General features: G+C 33.6%; 2 protein-coding genes and 1 long non-coding RNA gene across 4 annotated transcripts; 2 read left to right on the forward strand and 1 right to left on the reverse strand.

Moving 5' to 3' along the window:
• Positions 1-2,527: 2,527 nt before the first annotated feature.
• On the reverse strand, positions 2,528-3,792 carry LOC128041379 (uncharacterized). Its single transcript, XR_008196386.1, has 2 exons — positions 3,644-3,792; positions 2,528-3,547 (listed from the first exon to the last, which is right to left on the reverse strand). It is a non-coding gene; the product is annotated as an uncharacterized LOC128041379 (long non-coding RNA).
• On the forward strand, positions 2,816-6,492 carry LOC105782281 (leucine-rich repeat receptor-like serine/threonine-protein kinase RGI4). Of its 2 annotated transcripts, XM_052631767.1 has the most exons (3): positions 2,816-3,881; positions 4,242-5,636; positions 5,737-6,492. In XM_052631767.1, exons 1-3 carry the CDS (start codon positions 2,816-2,818, stop codon positions 6,216-6,218), a joined length of 2,943 nt encoding a protein of 980 aa, XP_052487727.1. In that variant the 3' UTR covers positions 6,219-6,492. The 2 variants fall into 2 exon arrangements, with proteins under 2 accessions (XP_052487727.1, XP_012462380.1); XM_012606926.2 differs by having other exon boundaries at positions 2,816-5,636.
• Positions 6,493-10,328: 3,836 nt separating this feature from the next.
• Positions 10,329-10,742, forward strand: LOC105786781 (uncharacterized). Its single transcript, XM_012613260.1, has one exon. The coding sequence runs from the start codon at positions 10,329-10,331 to the stop codon at positions 10,740-10,742; it is 414 nt and encodes a 137-aa protein (XP_012468714.1).
• The last annotated feature ends 7,785 nt before the right edge of the window (positions 10,743-18,527 follow it).

The raw sequence follows: 18,527 nt of genomic DNA on the forward strand, positions 1-18,527 counted from the left end.
ACTTAAAAATTCATTACAGCCGGCTAGAAAAGCCTAGAAGGCTTGGGGAACACTAGCAATTGAAATAGTGGATGGTATATTGGCATTTGTTTGAGTTTTGAGTAAAAGATTGTTGTATTATTTGGGTAGTCCCTGCAAGAGGAGAGGAGGTGCTAATGCTATGTACAAAATGTAAAAAGGAATGGAGTCGACTCCATCATGCATTTGTTCAGGGTCCACTGCTGAAAACATCCCAATTACAAATATAAATATAAATAAGAGAGGTAGGTAAGCTTAGCTAGGCCTTGATAATGTGGAGTGGACATCATGTGCATAGATTGTTGTGCTCTAGTATAGAGGTGGGGGGAGGGGGTTATTGTGTTAACTTCATTTCATTGTGTTCCATAACTATTGAAACATTTCCCCGTCTCCACCATTTATAATCTTACATGACTTTCAAGCATGTACCTCCACCTCTTTACTATCATTTCCATCTATATATATATGTATAAAGAATGCATTTGCCCATCTTCATCTTCATGTATTACATGTCTCCTCTCATGTGCTAGTCTCATGCCAACAACGCCAAGCAAAAAACTAATTAAGATATGCACCACGAACCAAAGTTGTTTGATATGGTACAATGTGGATTAAACAAATTAAACTCAAAAACAAAAATATATAACTTCTATCTAATCTCTCTATATATTTTAAACCAGAGAACAAAAAAAAAAAAAAAAGTATAATAGAGGTCTGTTGTTGTTCAGCTAATCTTATACAGTTGCCATTAGGAAAACCAGCAATCTAAGATCACATCATGTGACCGTTTGTTGCCTACTAGCTTAATTTGATTCCATTTGCTCATCTTTGTGATGCTTAAACAACTTCAATAATTAATAAATACATGAGACATAAAGTTCATGTGATGAGAGATAGATCCATTTGTAATCATCTTCTTGATTTGTTTTTGTTTTAATTTAAAAAGGAAATTAAAAAAATAAAGAGTAATTAATTAAGATGACAAGTATAGCCCTAAAATTGCAATCAAGATCCACTACTTTCAAGCTTTTTACATTTATAGGTATATGTTAAATGTGGATCAACTGATTCAGAACTTGAAAAAGTTACCTAACATTGTTGCAGAAGATGAAAAAAGAAAGGAGAGATGATGCCCCCCCATTCATGTTATAACACAAACATAATATAATATTACAAACATAACCTTTTTATTTCCTTACACCAAAAGGTTTTCCAAGTTGAGTTTCACTAAGAAAAAGTGAACAACAAAAGGTAGAAATTGGACAAAGAGGGACCATTTAGATTGTTATATGGTTTTTATTTCATCTCTGTTTAAACTGAGTGCCCTTTGTCTCTTCTTTTAACGCTTTGTTTCCCTTTAGTTTTATTCTTTTCATTGTTTTCTGGCTTTCATACATCTTTTCCTTTCCACTTTTTTTGGGGGGTCTCCTTGGATTAACATGTCATGTATCTATCAACTCTTGGCTAGAGATTGTGAAAAAACAAGTTTCAAATATTTAAGTATTGGACATTGGTGTTATATATATTACAAGTGAACCTTATAGGGTCCACTATCTAGTGGTGAATATCTGACAATCTTACAAGAAATGTGCATTGGTACTTTGGGTTTGCTGGTATATACTAGTGGGTAAGAATTTATGGTCAAATTAAAGGGTAGGTATCGTCAATAGATGGAGGTGGAGCAGAGCAAAAATAGCACTGTTTTATGATTCTGCATATTTAGCAATTTCACTATATATGAATAAAAATTTCACCCCATTTTCTCAAGAAACTCAAGCCCATAATTGTTATTGATTTAGTATTGTTTATCTTGAAAGATTTTAATTATTGAGTATTGTTTTTGTTTTTTAATCAGTGGGCCAAATTTGATTATGATGATAGTGAATAAAATAACAATTAAGAATTGTCAAGCTGGTATGTGGTTGTCCCTTCAATTCAAGGCCAAGCTCCATTTCATATATATATATATATATATATATTCTTTATAGCAAAGACTATCCGACAATTTGTCCAGTTTTGGTGTTTAAACAAATATAAATTTATTGCTTGATTCCCTTACTTCCATGTGATGTTCACTATTGTAATGTGCTATAAACGAACCAAAATGCCTTTTTACACTTACTAAACATCCCCCACTTAGCTTAACTCTGCAGGAAAAAAAAGTAATAAAAGATATCAGAATTTTAACACAAATCAAAATAGTTGGCATTTAAGATGGCCATATGCTCCAAACATTACTGCAAGGGGGAAAAAGGGTTTGTATCAAACAAAATTATGTGTGCTTATGCTGGTTAAATCAGAGAAAAGCAACTGAAAACTATACAGGAAACAAACACATGGCTTGGTAGTCAACTGTGACCACATAAATTTGATGGACCACCTTGCTTGGATTGGCACATAAATTCCATGGTTTATTGACATACTAGAGGTGCTTTGGGGTTCTTTCTGATAGTTAATTGTAGTAAAAAATTAAGGCTTAAAAACAAAGTATGTTAAAAGGTACAGAATGGGAAGAATATCAGAATAACCTTTCCTTTTAATTGACAGATTAACATAAAGACTGAAAGAAAGAAATAAAATCAATTAACATAAAGACTGAAAGAAAGAAATAAAAGAATAAGAAATCCATCTGCAATGCATCACCATCTCTTGTTTAAAAACTACATCTAGACCTATTATAATATTAGAAAAAGAAAGTGCACTTGGATCCAGATCTTCTGCATTTGTTCTATAAACAAAACATGGGGTTCAACCCTCTTCAATCCCAAAACAGATCACCTGTTCTCTTCTCTAAGCAATGCCTGCAACACCAAGGAATCTCCTGCTTTCCTCCAATATCTTCTCCTTCACCTTACTTCTCTCAATAAACACACTTTTGTTCTATCGTTGCTACTCGATTGATGAGCAGGGGCAGGCTCTTTTAACATGGAAGAACAGCTTAAACAGCAGCGGAGATGCACTCAAATCGTGGAGTTCATTAGATGCTACTCCATGCAGATGGTTTGGGATTCATTGCAACTCACAAGGCGAGGTAGTTGAGATAAGGTTGAAAGCAATAGAGTTGCAAGGCTCATTGCCTTCTAATTTGCAGTCTCTAAAATCCTTGAAGACCCTTGTGCTTTCATCAACCAATCTCACAGGAACAATTCCTAAGGAGCTCGGTGATCAGTATGAGATAAGTTATGTTGACCTCAGTGGCAATTCTCTCACAGGTGAAATCCCCCTGGAAATTTGCAGACTGAGCAAATTGGAAACATTGTCTCTCAACTCAAACTTCCTTGAAGGTGAAGTTCCGTCGGGAATAGGAAATCTTTCCAGCCTTGTTTACCTGACACTCTATGACAATCAACTCAGCGGTGAAATTCCAAAGAGCATTGGAGACTTGAGAAAGCTACAAGTTTTTCGAGCAGGTGGAAATAAAAATCTTAAAGGGGAGCTGCCCTGGGAGATAGGGAACTGCACCAGCTTGGTTATGTTAGGCCTCGCTGAAACTAGCATTTCTGGCAGTCTTCCCTCATCATTAGGAATGCTGAAAAGAATTCAAACCATAGCCATTTATACATCTTTGATATCAGGTCCTATACCAGAAGAGATTGGTAATTGCAGTGAGCTGCAAAATCTTTACCTGTATCAAAATTCTATATCCGGTCCAATCCCGAGTCAAGTCGGTCAGCTGAGCAAGCTTCAGGGTCTGCTATTGTGGCAGAATAACTTAGTTGGTAGTATCCCTGATGAACTTGGAAGCTGCACGGAGCTAACTATGGTGGATTTGTCTGATAATCATCTGACAGGTAGCATACCAAGAAGCATTGGAAAACTTTTGAAGCTTCAAGAGCTTCAATTGAGTGTTAATCAGTTATCAGGTACAATTCCTTCTGAAATTTCAAATTGCATTGAGCTAACTCATCTGGAAATTGACAACAACGCCATCTCCGGTGAGATTCCTGTTCTCATTGGCAACCTTAAGAGCTTGACTCTATTCTTTGCCTGGCAAAATAAGCTGACTGGAAATATTCCAGATAGTCTTTCTCAGTGCCAGGATCTTGAGGCAATTGATCTATCCTACAATAGCCTATTTGGTTCAATCCCAAAAGAGATTTTTGTTTTGAGAAATCTCACCAAATTACTGCTACTTTCCAATGATTTATCTGGTTTTATTCCGCCAGATATAGGAAACTGCACCAATCTGTACAGGTTACGTTTGAATGACAATAAACTTGCAGGAACAATTCCATCAGAGATAGGGAAGTTGAAGGGCTTGAATTTCGTTGACTTAAGCAACAATCGCCTTGTTGGAGGAATTCCTCCATCAATAAATGGAATTCAAAACCTTGAATTTCTTGACCTCCATTCAAATGGGATTACAGGTTCTTTGCCAGATTCTCTGCCTACTAGCCTACAATACATGGATATTTCAGACAACAGGCTTATAGGTCCTTTGACTCATGGTATTGGGTCCTTAACTCAATTGACCAAGCTTAATTTGGGAAGGAATCAACTTTCTGGAAGGATTCCATCTGAGATATTGGCCTGCAGTAAGCTCCAATTGTTGAACCTGGGTGACAATGGTTTCTTTGGTGAAATTCCAAAGGAACTAGGCCAGATTCCAGCACTTGAAATTTCTCTTAATCTTAGCTGCAACCAGTTTTCCGGTGAAATTCCCTCTGAGTTCTCTGGTCTTACTAAGCTAGCAGTACTTGACCTCTCTCACAACAAATTCTCTGGTAAGTTAGATAACCTCGCAAGCCTACAAAACCTTGTCTCTCTCAATGTCTCCTTCAATGACTTCTCTGGTGAACTTCCAAATTCCCCATTTTTCCGAAAGCTCCCATTGAGTGACCTTGAGTCAAACAAAGACCTCTATATTTCAAATGGTGTTGTAACTTCAGCTGATATTGAACATTCAAGGCATGTTAGGCCAGCTGTGAAGCTAGCTATGTCTATCCTTATAAGTGGCAGTGCAGTTCTTGTACTACTGGCTATCTACATGTTAGTTCGTGCCCGGTTTGCTAACAATGGCCTCATGGAGGATGATAATTGGGAAGTGACCCTGTACCAGAAGCTCGACTTATCAATTGATGATATCGTCCACAATTTAACTTCAGCTAATGTGATTGGCACTGGGAGCTCTGGGGTCGTATACAGGGTAATAATTCCAAATGGTGAAACCTTAGCAGTTAAGAAGATGTGGTCATCAGAAGAGTCTGGTGCATTCACTTCTGAGATTGAGACGCTTGGCTCAATCAGGCACAGAAACATTGTTCGGCTTCTTGGTTGGGGTTCAAACAGGAATCTGAAACTGCTGTTTTACAATTATCTTCCAAATGGAAGCTTGAGTTCACTCCTTCATGGTGCTGGCAAAGGAGGGGCAGAATGGGAAGCTAGATATGATGTTGTGCTGGGTGTGGCACATGCCCTTGCATACTTGCACCATGACTGTGTGCCTGCAATCTTGCATGGGGATGTGAAAGCTATGAATGTCTTATTAGGTGCTGGCTATGAGCCTTTCCTTGCTGACTTTGGGTTAGCTCGTGTTATTAAAAGCAATGAAGATGATAAATTTTCCAAATTAAGTCCAAGACCACACCTAGCAGGTTCTTATGGATACATGGCTCCAGGTATTATTTCCTTTGTCCTAATCAGGGTTCAATCAACTTGTTATTCTTAATTCATTCATATAAATCGTTAATGGTTCTAATCTTTCATGGCTACTCTCAGAACATGCAACAATGCAACGCATCACAGAGAAAAGTGATGTATACAGTTTTGGAGTAGTCCTCTTAGAGGTGCTAACTGGAAGGCATCCATTGGACCCAACATTGCCGGGGGGTGCACACTTGGTTCAGTGGGTTCGGGACCATTTAGCAAACAAGCGGAACCCATCTGACATCCTGGATCCAAAGCTTAGAGGGAGGGCTGACCCTGCTATGCATGAAATGCTACAAACACTGGCTGTATCATGCCTGTGTGTCAGTGCCCGGGCTGACGGTCGTCCAACGATGAAAGATGTTGTAGCAATGCTCAAAGAAATTCATCATGTTGAGACCTCAAGGGACATATCAAAGGGAACCTCAACAGCCCCTCAGCCTCAATCACCACAACCTCCTACTAGAACAGTAGTTTCTCGAGGATCTTCTAATTGTTCCTTTGCTTTTTCGGATGATTCAATCCAATCATCAGGCGGAGGTTTCAATTTGTAGCTACTTATGTGGTGCATAATTTGTTCATAGTCAGTCCATAGAAGAAACTTTGGGAAGTGTTAAATGGTTTGGGTTGTAATTTATGCTATACTTAATAATTACTTAGATTTCACTTAAGTGTAAAGTAAAAAGAGAGAAGAGGAATATGTTGGGAGTAGAGATGAGAATTGAGAGAATGAGTGCAAGCAGGTAGAAGCCGAAACAATGATTGTTAGCACTGGATTTATGTAATTAGAAGTTATTGCAAAGAATAAGATTCTCTGTTTCTCGACCAGCTTAAGAGAAGAGGTCACATGGTCCCATGTTCCATGTGCATGTGCATGTGCTGTCTGACAAAGACTTTACTTACAGTATTCAGCGATGTTAAAAGTCTTCCCCAAGCTAAACTAACCTGGGTTTGGGTATTGAAGACTGTCCTAATCATCAGCACATGCAGTGGAAATACCATTACATTTAAATATTCTCAAGCTTTCTAAAAGAGTTAATCCATTATTTGGACTCAACTTGATCATTGTTATTACATCCATTTCTGCGTTTATAGGTGTTTCGTTATTAGTTTCACTTGGTTTCCTTGCCCAAAACATGGCTCGGGGAGAAAGATTGATGCACAACATAAACTCTGTCCACGTGATGGTAGTTGGTTCCTTCGTCATACTGTCGAAATCGTATGCTTTTTTGTGCAGGTCGGAACTTATTTGAATAGTACCAAAACCAATGTTTTAGAATTGGACGGGTGCTCGAACTGAACAAGTTATTGGTTCATCTCGTCCAATTCAATTAGTTCAATCGATTTGATAAAAATAATAACAAATCATAAATTATTTTAGAAAAAACGATTCAACTAATTCTTACTGATTCAAAATCCTTCTCTAAACCGATATTCGATTTAACCATTTGATTAATTGATCCGATACCGTTCAAACAATACTAACCTCATCATCGTGATCAGACTAAGAGTTTAAGGAAACTATATATGAACTGTTTATTCTCTAAATGGACAATTTTATATAATACCCAATCTAAATAAAAGCCCAATTATGTTTTTCAGATTTTAAGCTAAAGCCCATAATTAAATAATACAATACAGGGTTAAAATGAAAGATAAAAAAAAACCCAGCGAGGAAAAAAGGTGTGAATCTTTTACTCGAAGTACAAAAATAGAAAAAAAAAGACTTCAAAAAGTAATAATAAATAAAATAAACACAAAAGAAATGTTGGGAAAAAGAATGAAAAATCCTAAAGTAATAGAGGAAGACTGAATATTAAGGTTTTGATCTTTCAATTAAAAGATTACGTGAATTTTTTTTTCAAAATTTTAATGCAATTATTTTGATCAATTGTAAAGATATTAAAAAAATTTCGAATCTTGAACCTTGAATCAAAAAGTTAGGTTTAGAGTTCAATATTTCGGATTTGGAGTTCAAGGTTCGGGATTTAAGTTTGAGTTCGGGGTTCAAGGTAAAAAAATTTATTAAAATTATGTATCAATAACATGAAAAAATTTACTGAAATGTCATTAAATAATTGAAAATTGATACAAGATGACGTGGCACCCCTATTTCATATAATCCTTTCTCGAGCCCTATGTGGTTAAAAGTATTGCCAAATCTAATTTTTAGTGGATTAAGCAATATTGAAATCCGAATTTTATGAAAGAAATATTTTATTTTAGTAAATTTTGTTCAAGATATCTGGGGTAATTATAAAATTTTATTACAATTATCTATACTAAACTAAGATTCAAAATATATGAATGAGAAGCGGTTACGTCTAACTTCTAAATCTTTAAAAGGATCAAGATATACTTTCTAACAAGATTAATGGGAGCAAATTTTGATTTTCCTATAAAAGAGAATCAATGTGTTGTCTAGAAAACATCAGCAAATATGAATTATATAAATGACTTGTAGAGATATTTTATTTATAGTAATTTTTTTTCTAGATGTTTAATAAGTACACTGGGATAATTTCAAAATTTTAGTGCAAATTATTTATAGTCAACTATTCAAGATTTATATAGATGAAAAGTCACTAGATTTTCAAATGCAACAATCAAGTTATCAAGTTTCGAGTTCAAAAGGTTACTTTGTGATTACAACTCTTCATGGGTCAAGTCAGGTCTGTCTGAAAAGTGAGAGGATTTGAGTAAAAATATAAACTCGAAAAATGGACTTGGGCACAAAATAAGGTCCGTTTAAAAAATGGGTCGGGCTTCGGGTAAAGCTTTTTTGTTCCGAGCCCGGCCCAGTCCGACCTGAATATGCAAAAAAAAAAAAAAACTATTGCTTTTTTACTATTTTGTTGCTCTTTTCTTTTAACTATTTTGTTGCTACTTTCTTATTGTTTTTTTTATTATGTTGCTACCATTTTGCTGTTATTGTTTGGATATTGTATAACTTTTTTTTATTGTTAATTTTGTTACTATTTTAGAGACATTTGCTTATTAAGTTGCACCTATCTTAATGTTATTTAAGTATAAATATATATTTTTAAATTATTTTCAATTTGTTAGGAAACATTTATTTTAATGTTTTTAGTATGTTTTATGTATTATATATATTTTTTAAATTATATAAAAATTTAATATGGCTGGGCCGGGTTCGGGTTTTAGCATTTTTATTCGAGCCAGGCTTGAGCAAAATTTTAAGCCCATTTTTCGGGTCAAGTCGAGCCCAAACCTAGCAAATGGGCCTAAAATTTTAGTTTGACCCGACCCAACCCGACCCATGGACACCTCTACTTGTGATGCATCATTGTTTATTTGGTAGACTTTTGGTATTATTGACTTACAAGAAGGGGATATCATCATTACTAGTACTAATCCTACGACTAGTTAACAAGTCATCGACTCTTTCTCTCAGAAGTTCTCAATCTATTAAAAGAGTTACAAACTCCACCCTCTTGCTCTTCAAAGATCTCTCTGACAATCTTGGGGTAACTTCTCACTATTAACACCAAGTTTTGCATGGTAAAATGAAGCACCTTAAAAGTTTATTTGCATTCACATAGAGGCCAAAACTTTGGGTGTTGCTCAAATCTCTATCACTAGTCAACTTGCAAATATACTTACAAAAACTCTTCCCAAGGTAGCCTTCTCCTACCATGTAGATTATTGATTATCATTTGATATAAGAAAAAGCTCGTTGTAGCTTAATTTTGAAGTGCCAATCTCTATTGGCTGAATTTCTCAAGACCAAAAAAGAGAAATCCATATGGTGAAACCATTGTTCATGAATTAATGTATTGCAATAAGATTCCCTTCCCTACAACACTGACTTGTATGAAATGCTTCATTTACTAATAAATAGCTTGGGAGAATCCAACTTTTACTTTTACTTTTACAATGAAAAAAATTCTTAGTTCAAAGTACAAAGGTAAGCTTAGTTTGGCACGGTTGAATAAGTGATTTTTAATATTTGACTGTTGCAACATTTACTTAATTTGTTTCCTTATTTTTCTAAGTTGGTTGTGATATGGTTTAGTGGCAGATATTTTTTTTTCTATTTATAGTATAGTTTGTTGCTTTGTACAACCTATATAAAGGGTTGACTTCAGTTGAATAAATGTATCAGTCTTTCAAGAGTATTTCAACATATTTGTGTCCACTTGTTTGTTTTAATTCCTCTTAAAAATTTTCCCACTTCCTCTACAATTTTAAACCCTATTTTTGTGTTTTTGTGATACTTTGAGTTATCTTTCCCAACATTTTTGGTATTAGAGCAATGTTCAATTGTTATTGGGCGAATATCTCTTGACGATAAACAACAATTTTTTAGTGTTACTTAATCAGCGATTCTTGTTTTCAATGGCAAAAGTTATGAATTATGAATCATTGAGATGAATATGCTCTTTAGGTCTAAAGATTTATGGGACTTAGTTGAGAATAAATATTATGATGATGATTAAAAGGCCAAGTTGAGGGAAAACCGAAAATAGGACTCCAAAGTATTTTTCTTTATTCAGCAGATTATTCATGAGTCAATTTTTTTTTAAATGCAGCATCAACTACTACAAAAAAAAGCTTGGACAACATTGCAAATGGCATGCCAAGGCTCTTCTAAAGTAATCATAGTGAAGCTTCAGTCTCTTAGTCAAGATTTTGAGACATAAATGACAATTGAGGAATCAGTGCAAAAATATCTTTCAAGAGCAACCATAGTCGTTAATCAACTGAGATCTTATGGAGAAAAAGATTTTGATCAAACTATTGTTGAAAAAGTGTTGAGGAGTTTGACTCCAAGGATTAATCATGTTGTTGCAACTATTATGGAGTCAAAAGACATGGCATCTTACTCCTTTGATGAACCCATGAAGTCCTTACAATCTTATGAGGCAAGATTGAATCGGGCAAATGAGAAGAGTGACAAAAAGGCCTTTCAAGTGATGGGGGATTCTTTTGAGCAACAAAGGAAGTCAACATATAGAAGATGTTATCGTGGCACGAGGAATTACCATGGTAGAGGTAGTCGAGGCAGAGGAAGAGCTGTTGGATATGATGAACAAAGGCAGATGGCTAAGAAATAGAAAACTGCATGAATAATGTTCAATGTTACTATTGCAAGTATGGGCTTGTAAAGGCAGATTATTAGCAAGGGATAAGCAAGCAAATTATGCAGAAGATGATGGAGAGATTAAGTTATTTATGGCTTGTCAAGATGACAATATAGCTTCGGCTAACATTTGGTTTCTGGATAGCAGTTGTTCAAATCATATCACCGGGATAAAGTCTTTGTTCAAAGAGATAGATGAGTCGTACAAGGTGAAGGTGAGATTTGGTGATGACAAGAAAATACAAGTTGAGGGAAATGGCACAATTGCAATAAATAATGGTTACGGTAACATAAAGTTCTTTTATAATGTCTATTTTATTCGTACTTTATCTTAAAATTTGTTTAGTATTGGGCAGCTTATGGATAGTGGGTACTCTATTATGTTTAATAATGGGTTATGTGTGATTAGAGATAAGAAGTCGAACAAGATTATTGTTAATGTTCGCATGGCACTAAACAAGCTTTTTCCTTTTGAAGTTTTCTAGTGTTGAAAACCATGTTCTTATTGTCAAAGAGAATAATAAGTCTAAACTATGCCATTTACAATATGTGCATTTGAATGTGAAAAGTTTAAAATTGTTGAGTCAAAAGGAAATTGTTTTTGGATTGCCAAAAAATGAGTCTTTAAATTTGTGTGAAGGCTGCATATTGGGAAACAATGCAAAAAGTCATTTCCTGTAGGCAACTCTATAAGGGCATCTGAGTGTCTTGGGCTTGTAAATGTTGATATTTGTGGTCTTATGAGAATTGAATCATTAGGTGGAAGTCATTATTTTTATTGTTTACAGATGATTATAGACGCATGAGTTGGGTGTAGTTCTTTCACTCCAAAACAGAAATAATCGAGATTTTTAAAAAGTTCAAGGTGGTTGTTGAGAAGCAAAGTGGAAAAAGTATAAAGGCATTGTGCACTGATTAGGGGGAGAATTTTTTTTAAATGAATTTAATCATTTTTGTGATGTGCAGGGTGTGCACAGAGAATTGACAACACCTTATACACCGCAATAAAACAGAGTGGCTAGACATAAGAATCGAACAATTGTTGAAATGGCAAGAAGCTTGCTGAAATCTAAAAGGTTGCCAGATAAGTTTTGGGTAGAAAGTGTTGTTGTTGTTGTTGTTTACTTGTTGAATTTATCTCCAACAAAGGCGGTCCTCAACCAAACGTCATATGAAGTGTGAAATGTGTAACACCCTAAACCCGACCCAATCACCAAGCCCAAGCTATGGGATATATAAATTCTCAATAAAGTAAAATAGTCCTTGTATGTTCAATTTTGATTTGATAAATTTTGCTAATTGGATGGTTAATTAAAGTACAAGTGGTTTGACACTAAAGTCAATGGTTTTGGAAAATGATGTATCGACACCTCATTTCCACAAACTGAACCCATTTACGGAGTTGTTATATAGGTGTATTTAATTTTGGTCAGGAAATTTTAGTACTTGGATGATGAATTAAGGTGCAAGAATTAAATCGTAAAAACCATAAGAGTTAATTATTATTGATTAACTAGCTAAATGGATTAAAAGTTAATAATGCAAGTGTTAATATGGAACATTTACCACCTTTTAATGATAATGGCGGTTGGTTTGAATTTCCTAAGTAAAAAAAATGTTATATTATAATTTAAAAAACTAAGTTTTATGTTATATTAAAATTAAACAAATTGTGTCATCCATTTTTCATTCTTTCTTTCCCCAACTGAAAACTAAAAAGAAACCTAAAGAAGCCATAGTCATTCTTCAAGTTCATTCGGCCTTGGTGCATGGTAATTAAGCTCATTTTTTATATCGTTATAGCTTAATCTAGCTAACCCATGTATTAAATCGTAAAACTGTCAAAGAATTTAAAAGTTACCATTGTTTTATTTGAAGCTTTTTGAATATTAAATGGTTGAGTTTGAAGCTTTGATGGAAAATAGGACTATTTTGTAAAGTGAGTTTGGTTAGTTTTGAGTTTAGGGATTAAAATGATAATATGTTTAAATTGACATGAAATTCTTATAAATTTAGATGCTTGAAGGCTGTATAAGGATGGTTTTAAAGTTGGATTAAAAGTTTGAGGGTTTAAATATGAAAATATACTTGTTTCGATTTTAGAGATTGAATTGAATAAAAGCAAAACTTTAGGAAATTTTAAAAAATGAATAAAAGATATCATATATATGAAATGAGATGATTAAAAGTGTTTGGAACTGATAATTGGAATAAATTACTATATAGATCAACAACCGATAAATAATTGAAGAAAAAGAAAATTACAAATTAGTCCCTGACACTCCTGCTTTTGTTGTTTGCCCCTGGTAAGTTCATACGATATAATTAATTATATTTATGTAATGTGTGTGGTTGGATTGTAAAATTATAATATTTGAATCCATTTTACAATTGTTTACAAATTGGTACAAAAAGGTGAGAAAAGGGCTACATTGAGAAAATGCGGTAAATACGGATATATATATAGTATTGAATTAATGTAAAATTTATTATACGAGCATATGATTTATTCATGGTTATGTTAGATTGTTAAAAGACATATGTATATATATTTTTTATATCAAGAGGGCTAAATTCATAGTATGTTATTATATATTGGAATAGTACAAAACGTGAGAAATGGAATGAAATGAATTAAATGTTTTGATATGTGTATTGAGCCCGGATGAACATAGGATTGGATACAATTGGCATGCCAATAAAGTTATATGCGCGCTGTAAAGGTTTTATATGAGATGAGATGTTGACAAATGATATGTATATATTCACTTATGGTATTGGAATATGGTATTTGTTGCGAATTACTGATTTATATTCATAGTGATCTATGTGTGTCTTTGGAGGGATGTTTAGCCTACGGGGTTGACACTGAGTTCCCAAGCGTGTTCTTGGATGGTTTAACTCGTTTGAGCAATTAGACGTGTTTTGGGTGGTACCCGCATATCCGTATTTGTTCTTTAAAGTTCATCAGGCTAAATTGTTGTTGCAAATGGATAATGATGATTGATAAATGGTTAAAGTTAAAAAAAATCAAATTTTTGATATTGTATAAATGGATAATGTCATATGACCAAAATGATTATATGTGTTGTGGATTGAAATATTATTTGATGATTGAATAATGTAATTGTAGTAGACAAGAATTGATAATGCTGATTAAATGACATTGAATGGAACCAAATGGTTTTATAATAGAAATGACGACTGAATGGTGATATATATAATATAATGAGGAATAAATGTTCTAATGAATTAGTATTGAACTGTATAGCAAGAAATGAAATGAAGTATAATATGATTGAACATGATATACTCACCTTGTATCTGTGAAATGTGATGACAGAAAGATTGTTTAATTTGCTAGTTTGATATGTTAATTATGTTATAAAGTGAGTTTACTGTTTTAGTTTGTATGAACTTACTAAGCATATAAAATGCTTACTTGGTTACGTTTCTGTTTTGTAGTTGTCCTTTGCGGAATGTGGCGATCAGATCACCTCAGAGCTCACACTATCAAACCTTCGATTTGGTAGATTTAACGTTCTAAACTCGATTATGTGGCATGTCTCTAAGTTTAAGTGTGATTATATGTTTATTTTGGATGTTGAAGAAATGATCTATGTCTTTAATGTTTATATTTGTTGGCAAGTTGATATGTTAACTTATGGATTGAAATGGAAGTTTCGAATGTGATTGTTAAATGCGGGAAATGTGATGGTACATAGGAAATATTGATATGCTTGAAGGTGAAGTTTGTTGGATGACATGATACAATAGTTTGATGCCTATTTGCAATGATATAGGAATGATATGTAACACGGTTTTGGTATTAATCTCATAGGTTGTTGGTTTGGCATTATAGTCAATATTAAGTGAAAGAAAATTTGGTATTTGATGACATATAAGACATATGCATGGTTAGTTCTAATTTGGTATGAAATGGATTATAAAATTGGTATTGATTCATGTTTGTGATGGTGCCTTGAGACATATTGGTTAGAAATAGGAAAATGATATGTTTGACATGTTTTTGGTGCATTTTGAATAGGTTTAAAAATGTGTTAAGTGCATACCTATGGTATATGTAAAATTTTGGGGTTATATTTTGTATAATAAAGTACCTATTGGCACACACGGGATAACACACAACCGTTTGTCACACACAAGCACATGACACAATCGTGTGCTCTTACTAAATGGGAGGTGATTAATGTAACACAGTTAGAGTTTGTTACATCGGTTGGCCACACATCCGTATGGTACTGTAGATATGGTTAATGTATTTTCACACGGTCTCAGTCTCTTACACGGCCTAGCCACATAGCCATGTGAATGTTAGTAAGATTTTGCATTTAGGTCCACACGGCCTAGATACACGGTTGTGTGACTACAACTTACACGGTCTCAATTTTTAACACGATTCCCGCACACGACCGTGTTATAACATCTCGTTTTTCAGTGGTGTCAAAAATAGTGGTTTTGGGACCATAATTCCAACTAGTATGTCAATTTTTTATTAATTAATTATTATTTATAGGGTTATTACAAGGTCGTATTAAGATTTGGGTAAGAAATGTTAATGTTTAGTTGGTTAATTAAATAAAAAGGATCAAATCGTAAAAGCTATAAAAGTTAGTATCTATTAGTTAAATGTGTTGAATGGCTATGGAAATGTAATTAATGTACTTAAAAAGATAAGTATACCATATAGGTATATAGTGGACGGTTATGGACATTAGTTTGTTATTTGTTAAGTAAAATTTTATTAAAGGTCAAAGGGTAATTAGATAAATAAAACTAAAACAAATTAAACTAAAATGAAGTTATCATCTTCCTAAAGCCACTACCAAATTTTAAAGGGAAAAACACCATTAAAGAAGCTTGGTTTCGGCTTGGTCAAATTCACTTACCTGGTATGTAAATTTTTACCAGTTTCTGGTGGTTTATGTTTTTATGATTGTTTTAGCTTAATCTAGCTAACCCGAGGGCTAATCTGTAAAAATATTAAATATTTTAGATTATGACATTGATGATTTTAAAGTATTTTTGAATTTTATGATAGATTATTAAGCTTGGTTGTTAAATAGGACTATTTTGTAAAGTGATTTTTAGTGATTTTGATGTTAAAAGATTTAATTGTTAAAGTTGTAAAATCTCATGAAAATATTGTGAAATAGAGAAATGTATGGGCTTTTCATAGATTATAGGAAATTCAAGTAGCTTGGTTTAAGCTTAATTGTGTTCAATTTGATGGTTTCGGGTTTAGGGACTAAATTGCATAAAGTGTAAAGTTTAGGGTAAATTTATAAAATATGATTAAAAGAACCTAAATGCATAAATTTGATTTTTATGTGGTTTGAATTGACTTAATTAAACTAAACTATATTTTATGATCAAGAATCTCAATGATTAGAGGACGTACGAGGAAAAGAAAAATTGTCGATTAGTCCCTAATAGTTGAATCACTTAACAAGTAAGTTCATACTACCTTCCATGGTTACAATTTGTTATTAAATGTTGTTAATTATATATATTTTCTTTTGAAATGGAAATCGAACTTTATGGTAATAAATTAAATTTTTGATATACTTTCGATGGAACGAGTAAAACTATCATATACAAGGTTTCTGAATGATTCCCATTTTGGACTGAACTTCAACATTTTTTGCAGACTCAGATATACATGTGACACTGATTTAGCCTAAACTGGTAATCTATTTTCGTTTTAAAGGTTTAGCCTGAACCAGTAACCTTACATGTATATATAGCCGTGTCCAAGCTATTTTTCTGTGTTGTCATTGGTTTAGCTCGGACGGGTAACCTGACACATATATTTTTGTATCTGATTAGCTCATACGAGCATAATTTGTTTCCGGACTTGTGTATCGGATTCTTTTACAAAGTTCCATCGGAAAAACAAAGAATGTGCAGTGTTAAACTATTTCATTAAAATGGATAAAATACGAATTCTGAATATCTGTATATTGTTGTTTATTGACTTGGAAGTGTTGAATCATGTTGTGTTAAGGTTAACACTTTGAATGGCTATATGAAATTAACTATTAATTGAGTATGGTAAGTTATTTAATTGAATTATATGAGCTTGCTAAGCATTTTATATACTTTTTTATGTTATTATTCTCTATAGATTTTTGGATACTTGGAGCGTGTCGAATGGATCAACGGAGCTCACACCTATCGTCTTCTATTTCGTTAAGTTTTGAAGTTTTGAACTATGGTTACTTGTGGAATGTATATAGGGTGTTTGTTTTGCTAAGGTTGGACATGTTTTGATATCTTGGTTGTAATATCCATATGCCAATTGATGTATATATTGTATGTTTGGCCTTTTGGTAGTGTGTGATAAATGTCATGTTGAATGGTATTTTGGTTGATATAATGTATCAAGTCATGGATGTGAATGTTGTTAGTTCATTTAAAATAGATGAAATGAATGGACTTGGATAGTTGTTAAATTTTTTGTTGTAATGTGGTATCATTGATGGCACATTGGTTAGACACATAGGTTGAGTGTTTTTTTACATGTTTTGGTTTGTTTAATTGTGTTTTGAATAAGTGAATAAGGTTGGAAATGGTTTGGCTTGATATATAAGAAATGAATATTGTTTTGCCTTGTTTTGGAAGCCATTTTAGGTGCACATGGCCTAGGACACGAGCTGTCACACAACCGTGTGCCACACACGGTCATACCACACAGCCATGTGGATTATTTAATTTTGGTGCAGGTTTGTCCATGTGACCTTATTTTCAAATTGTACACGATTTAGCCACACGACCATGTTCCTAAGCCACACGACTTAGGCTCTATTACACAGCTTGGTCACACGGGCATGTGACCCCTATTTTCAAAATTTTTAAAATTTTCTTCATGTTTTCTATTTTGTTTCGAATTAGTCTCTGATTGTTTCCAAACTATTTTTAAGGTCCTATAAGCTCGATATAAGGCCTATAAATGTATATATATGTTATGTTTAATGTGTGGATTGAATATTGATATTTAAATTAATAATTGAATAGTTTTATGATGTCTTTTGTTTCGATATGTGTTGAAATATTCTGTAACCCTTCTCCGATAACGGAGACGGATTAAGGGTGTTACACTTGTGACCTGCCCTTCTTCGTTTTAAAAGTTTTAATTTGGTCCTTATTCAATTCCAGACTTGATTTAGAGCTTTCGTTAGCTCAATTAAAATTGGGATTAGTTCGTAAATCATGTTTTGTATGGATTATGAAATGAGTAATTTATTTTAAGTCTAAATTGCTTGTGATGTTCTCTATTTTCAGTGATAGCATTCCTGTAAACTCAGATGCGGTGACCGGATCAGGTATGGGGTATTACACCTCCAAACTCGTATAACCAGTTTACATGGTCTTTCACATGCCATCCATATCCATATATCGAAAATATTCATCTATAGTATTATCAACTCATATTTCCAATTAATTTTGAAAATCCTTTTAACCAATTTACATTTATATTCCCTATTAACATGACTCAGACTCAAACGGATACACGAATTCCAACCAATGCACTAATTTGACACCCAATGCCTCATTGGAACGTCCAAAATATATAGATTGTGCCTAACGCTCATCAGTATAACCGAAGTAAAAGTTGTGCGCAATACTCATCAAAATGTTCGAAGGAAAATGCACCCAACGCTCATCAACATATAGTCGAAGTAACACGTACTCAATCTATCCTATGACATGCTAACTATATCTAACTCTACCCAAA

This window comes from Gossypium raimondii, chromosome 1 (assembly GCF_025698545.1).
Source record: "Gossypium raimondii isolate GPD5lz chromosome 1, ASM2569854v1, whole genome shotgun sequence".
Lineage (NCBI taxonomy): Eukaryota > Viridiplantae > Streptophyta > Magnoliopsida > Malvales > Malvaceae > Gossypium > Gossypium raimondii.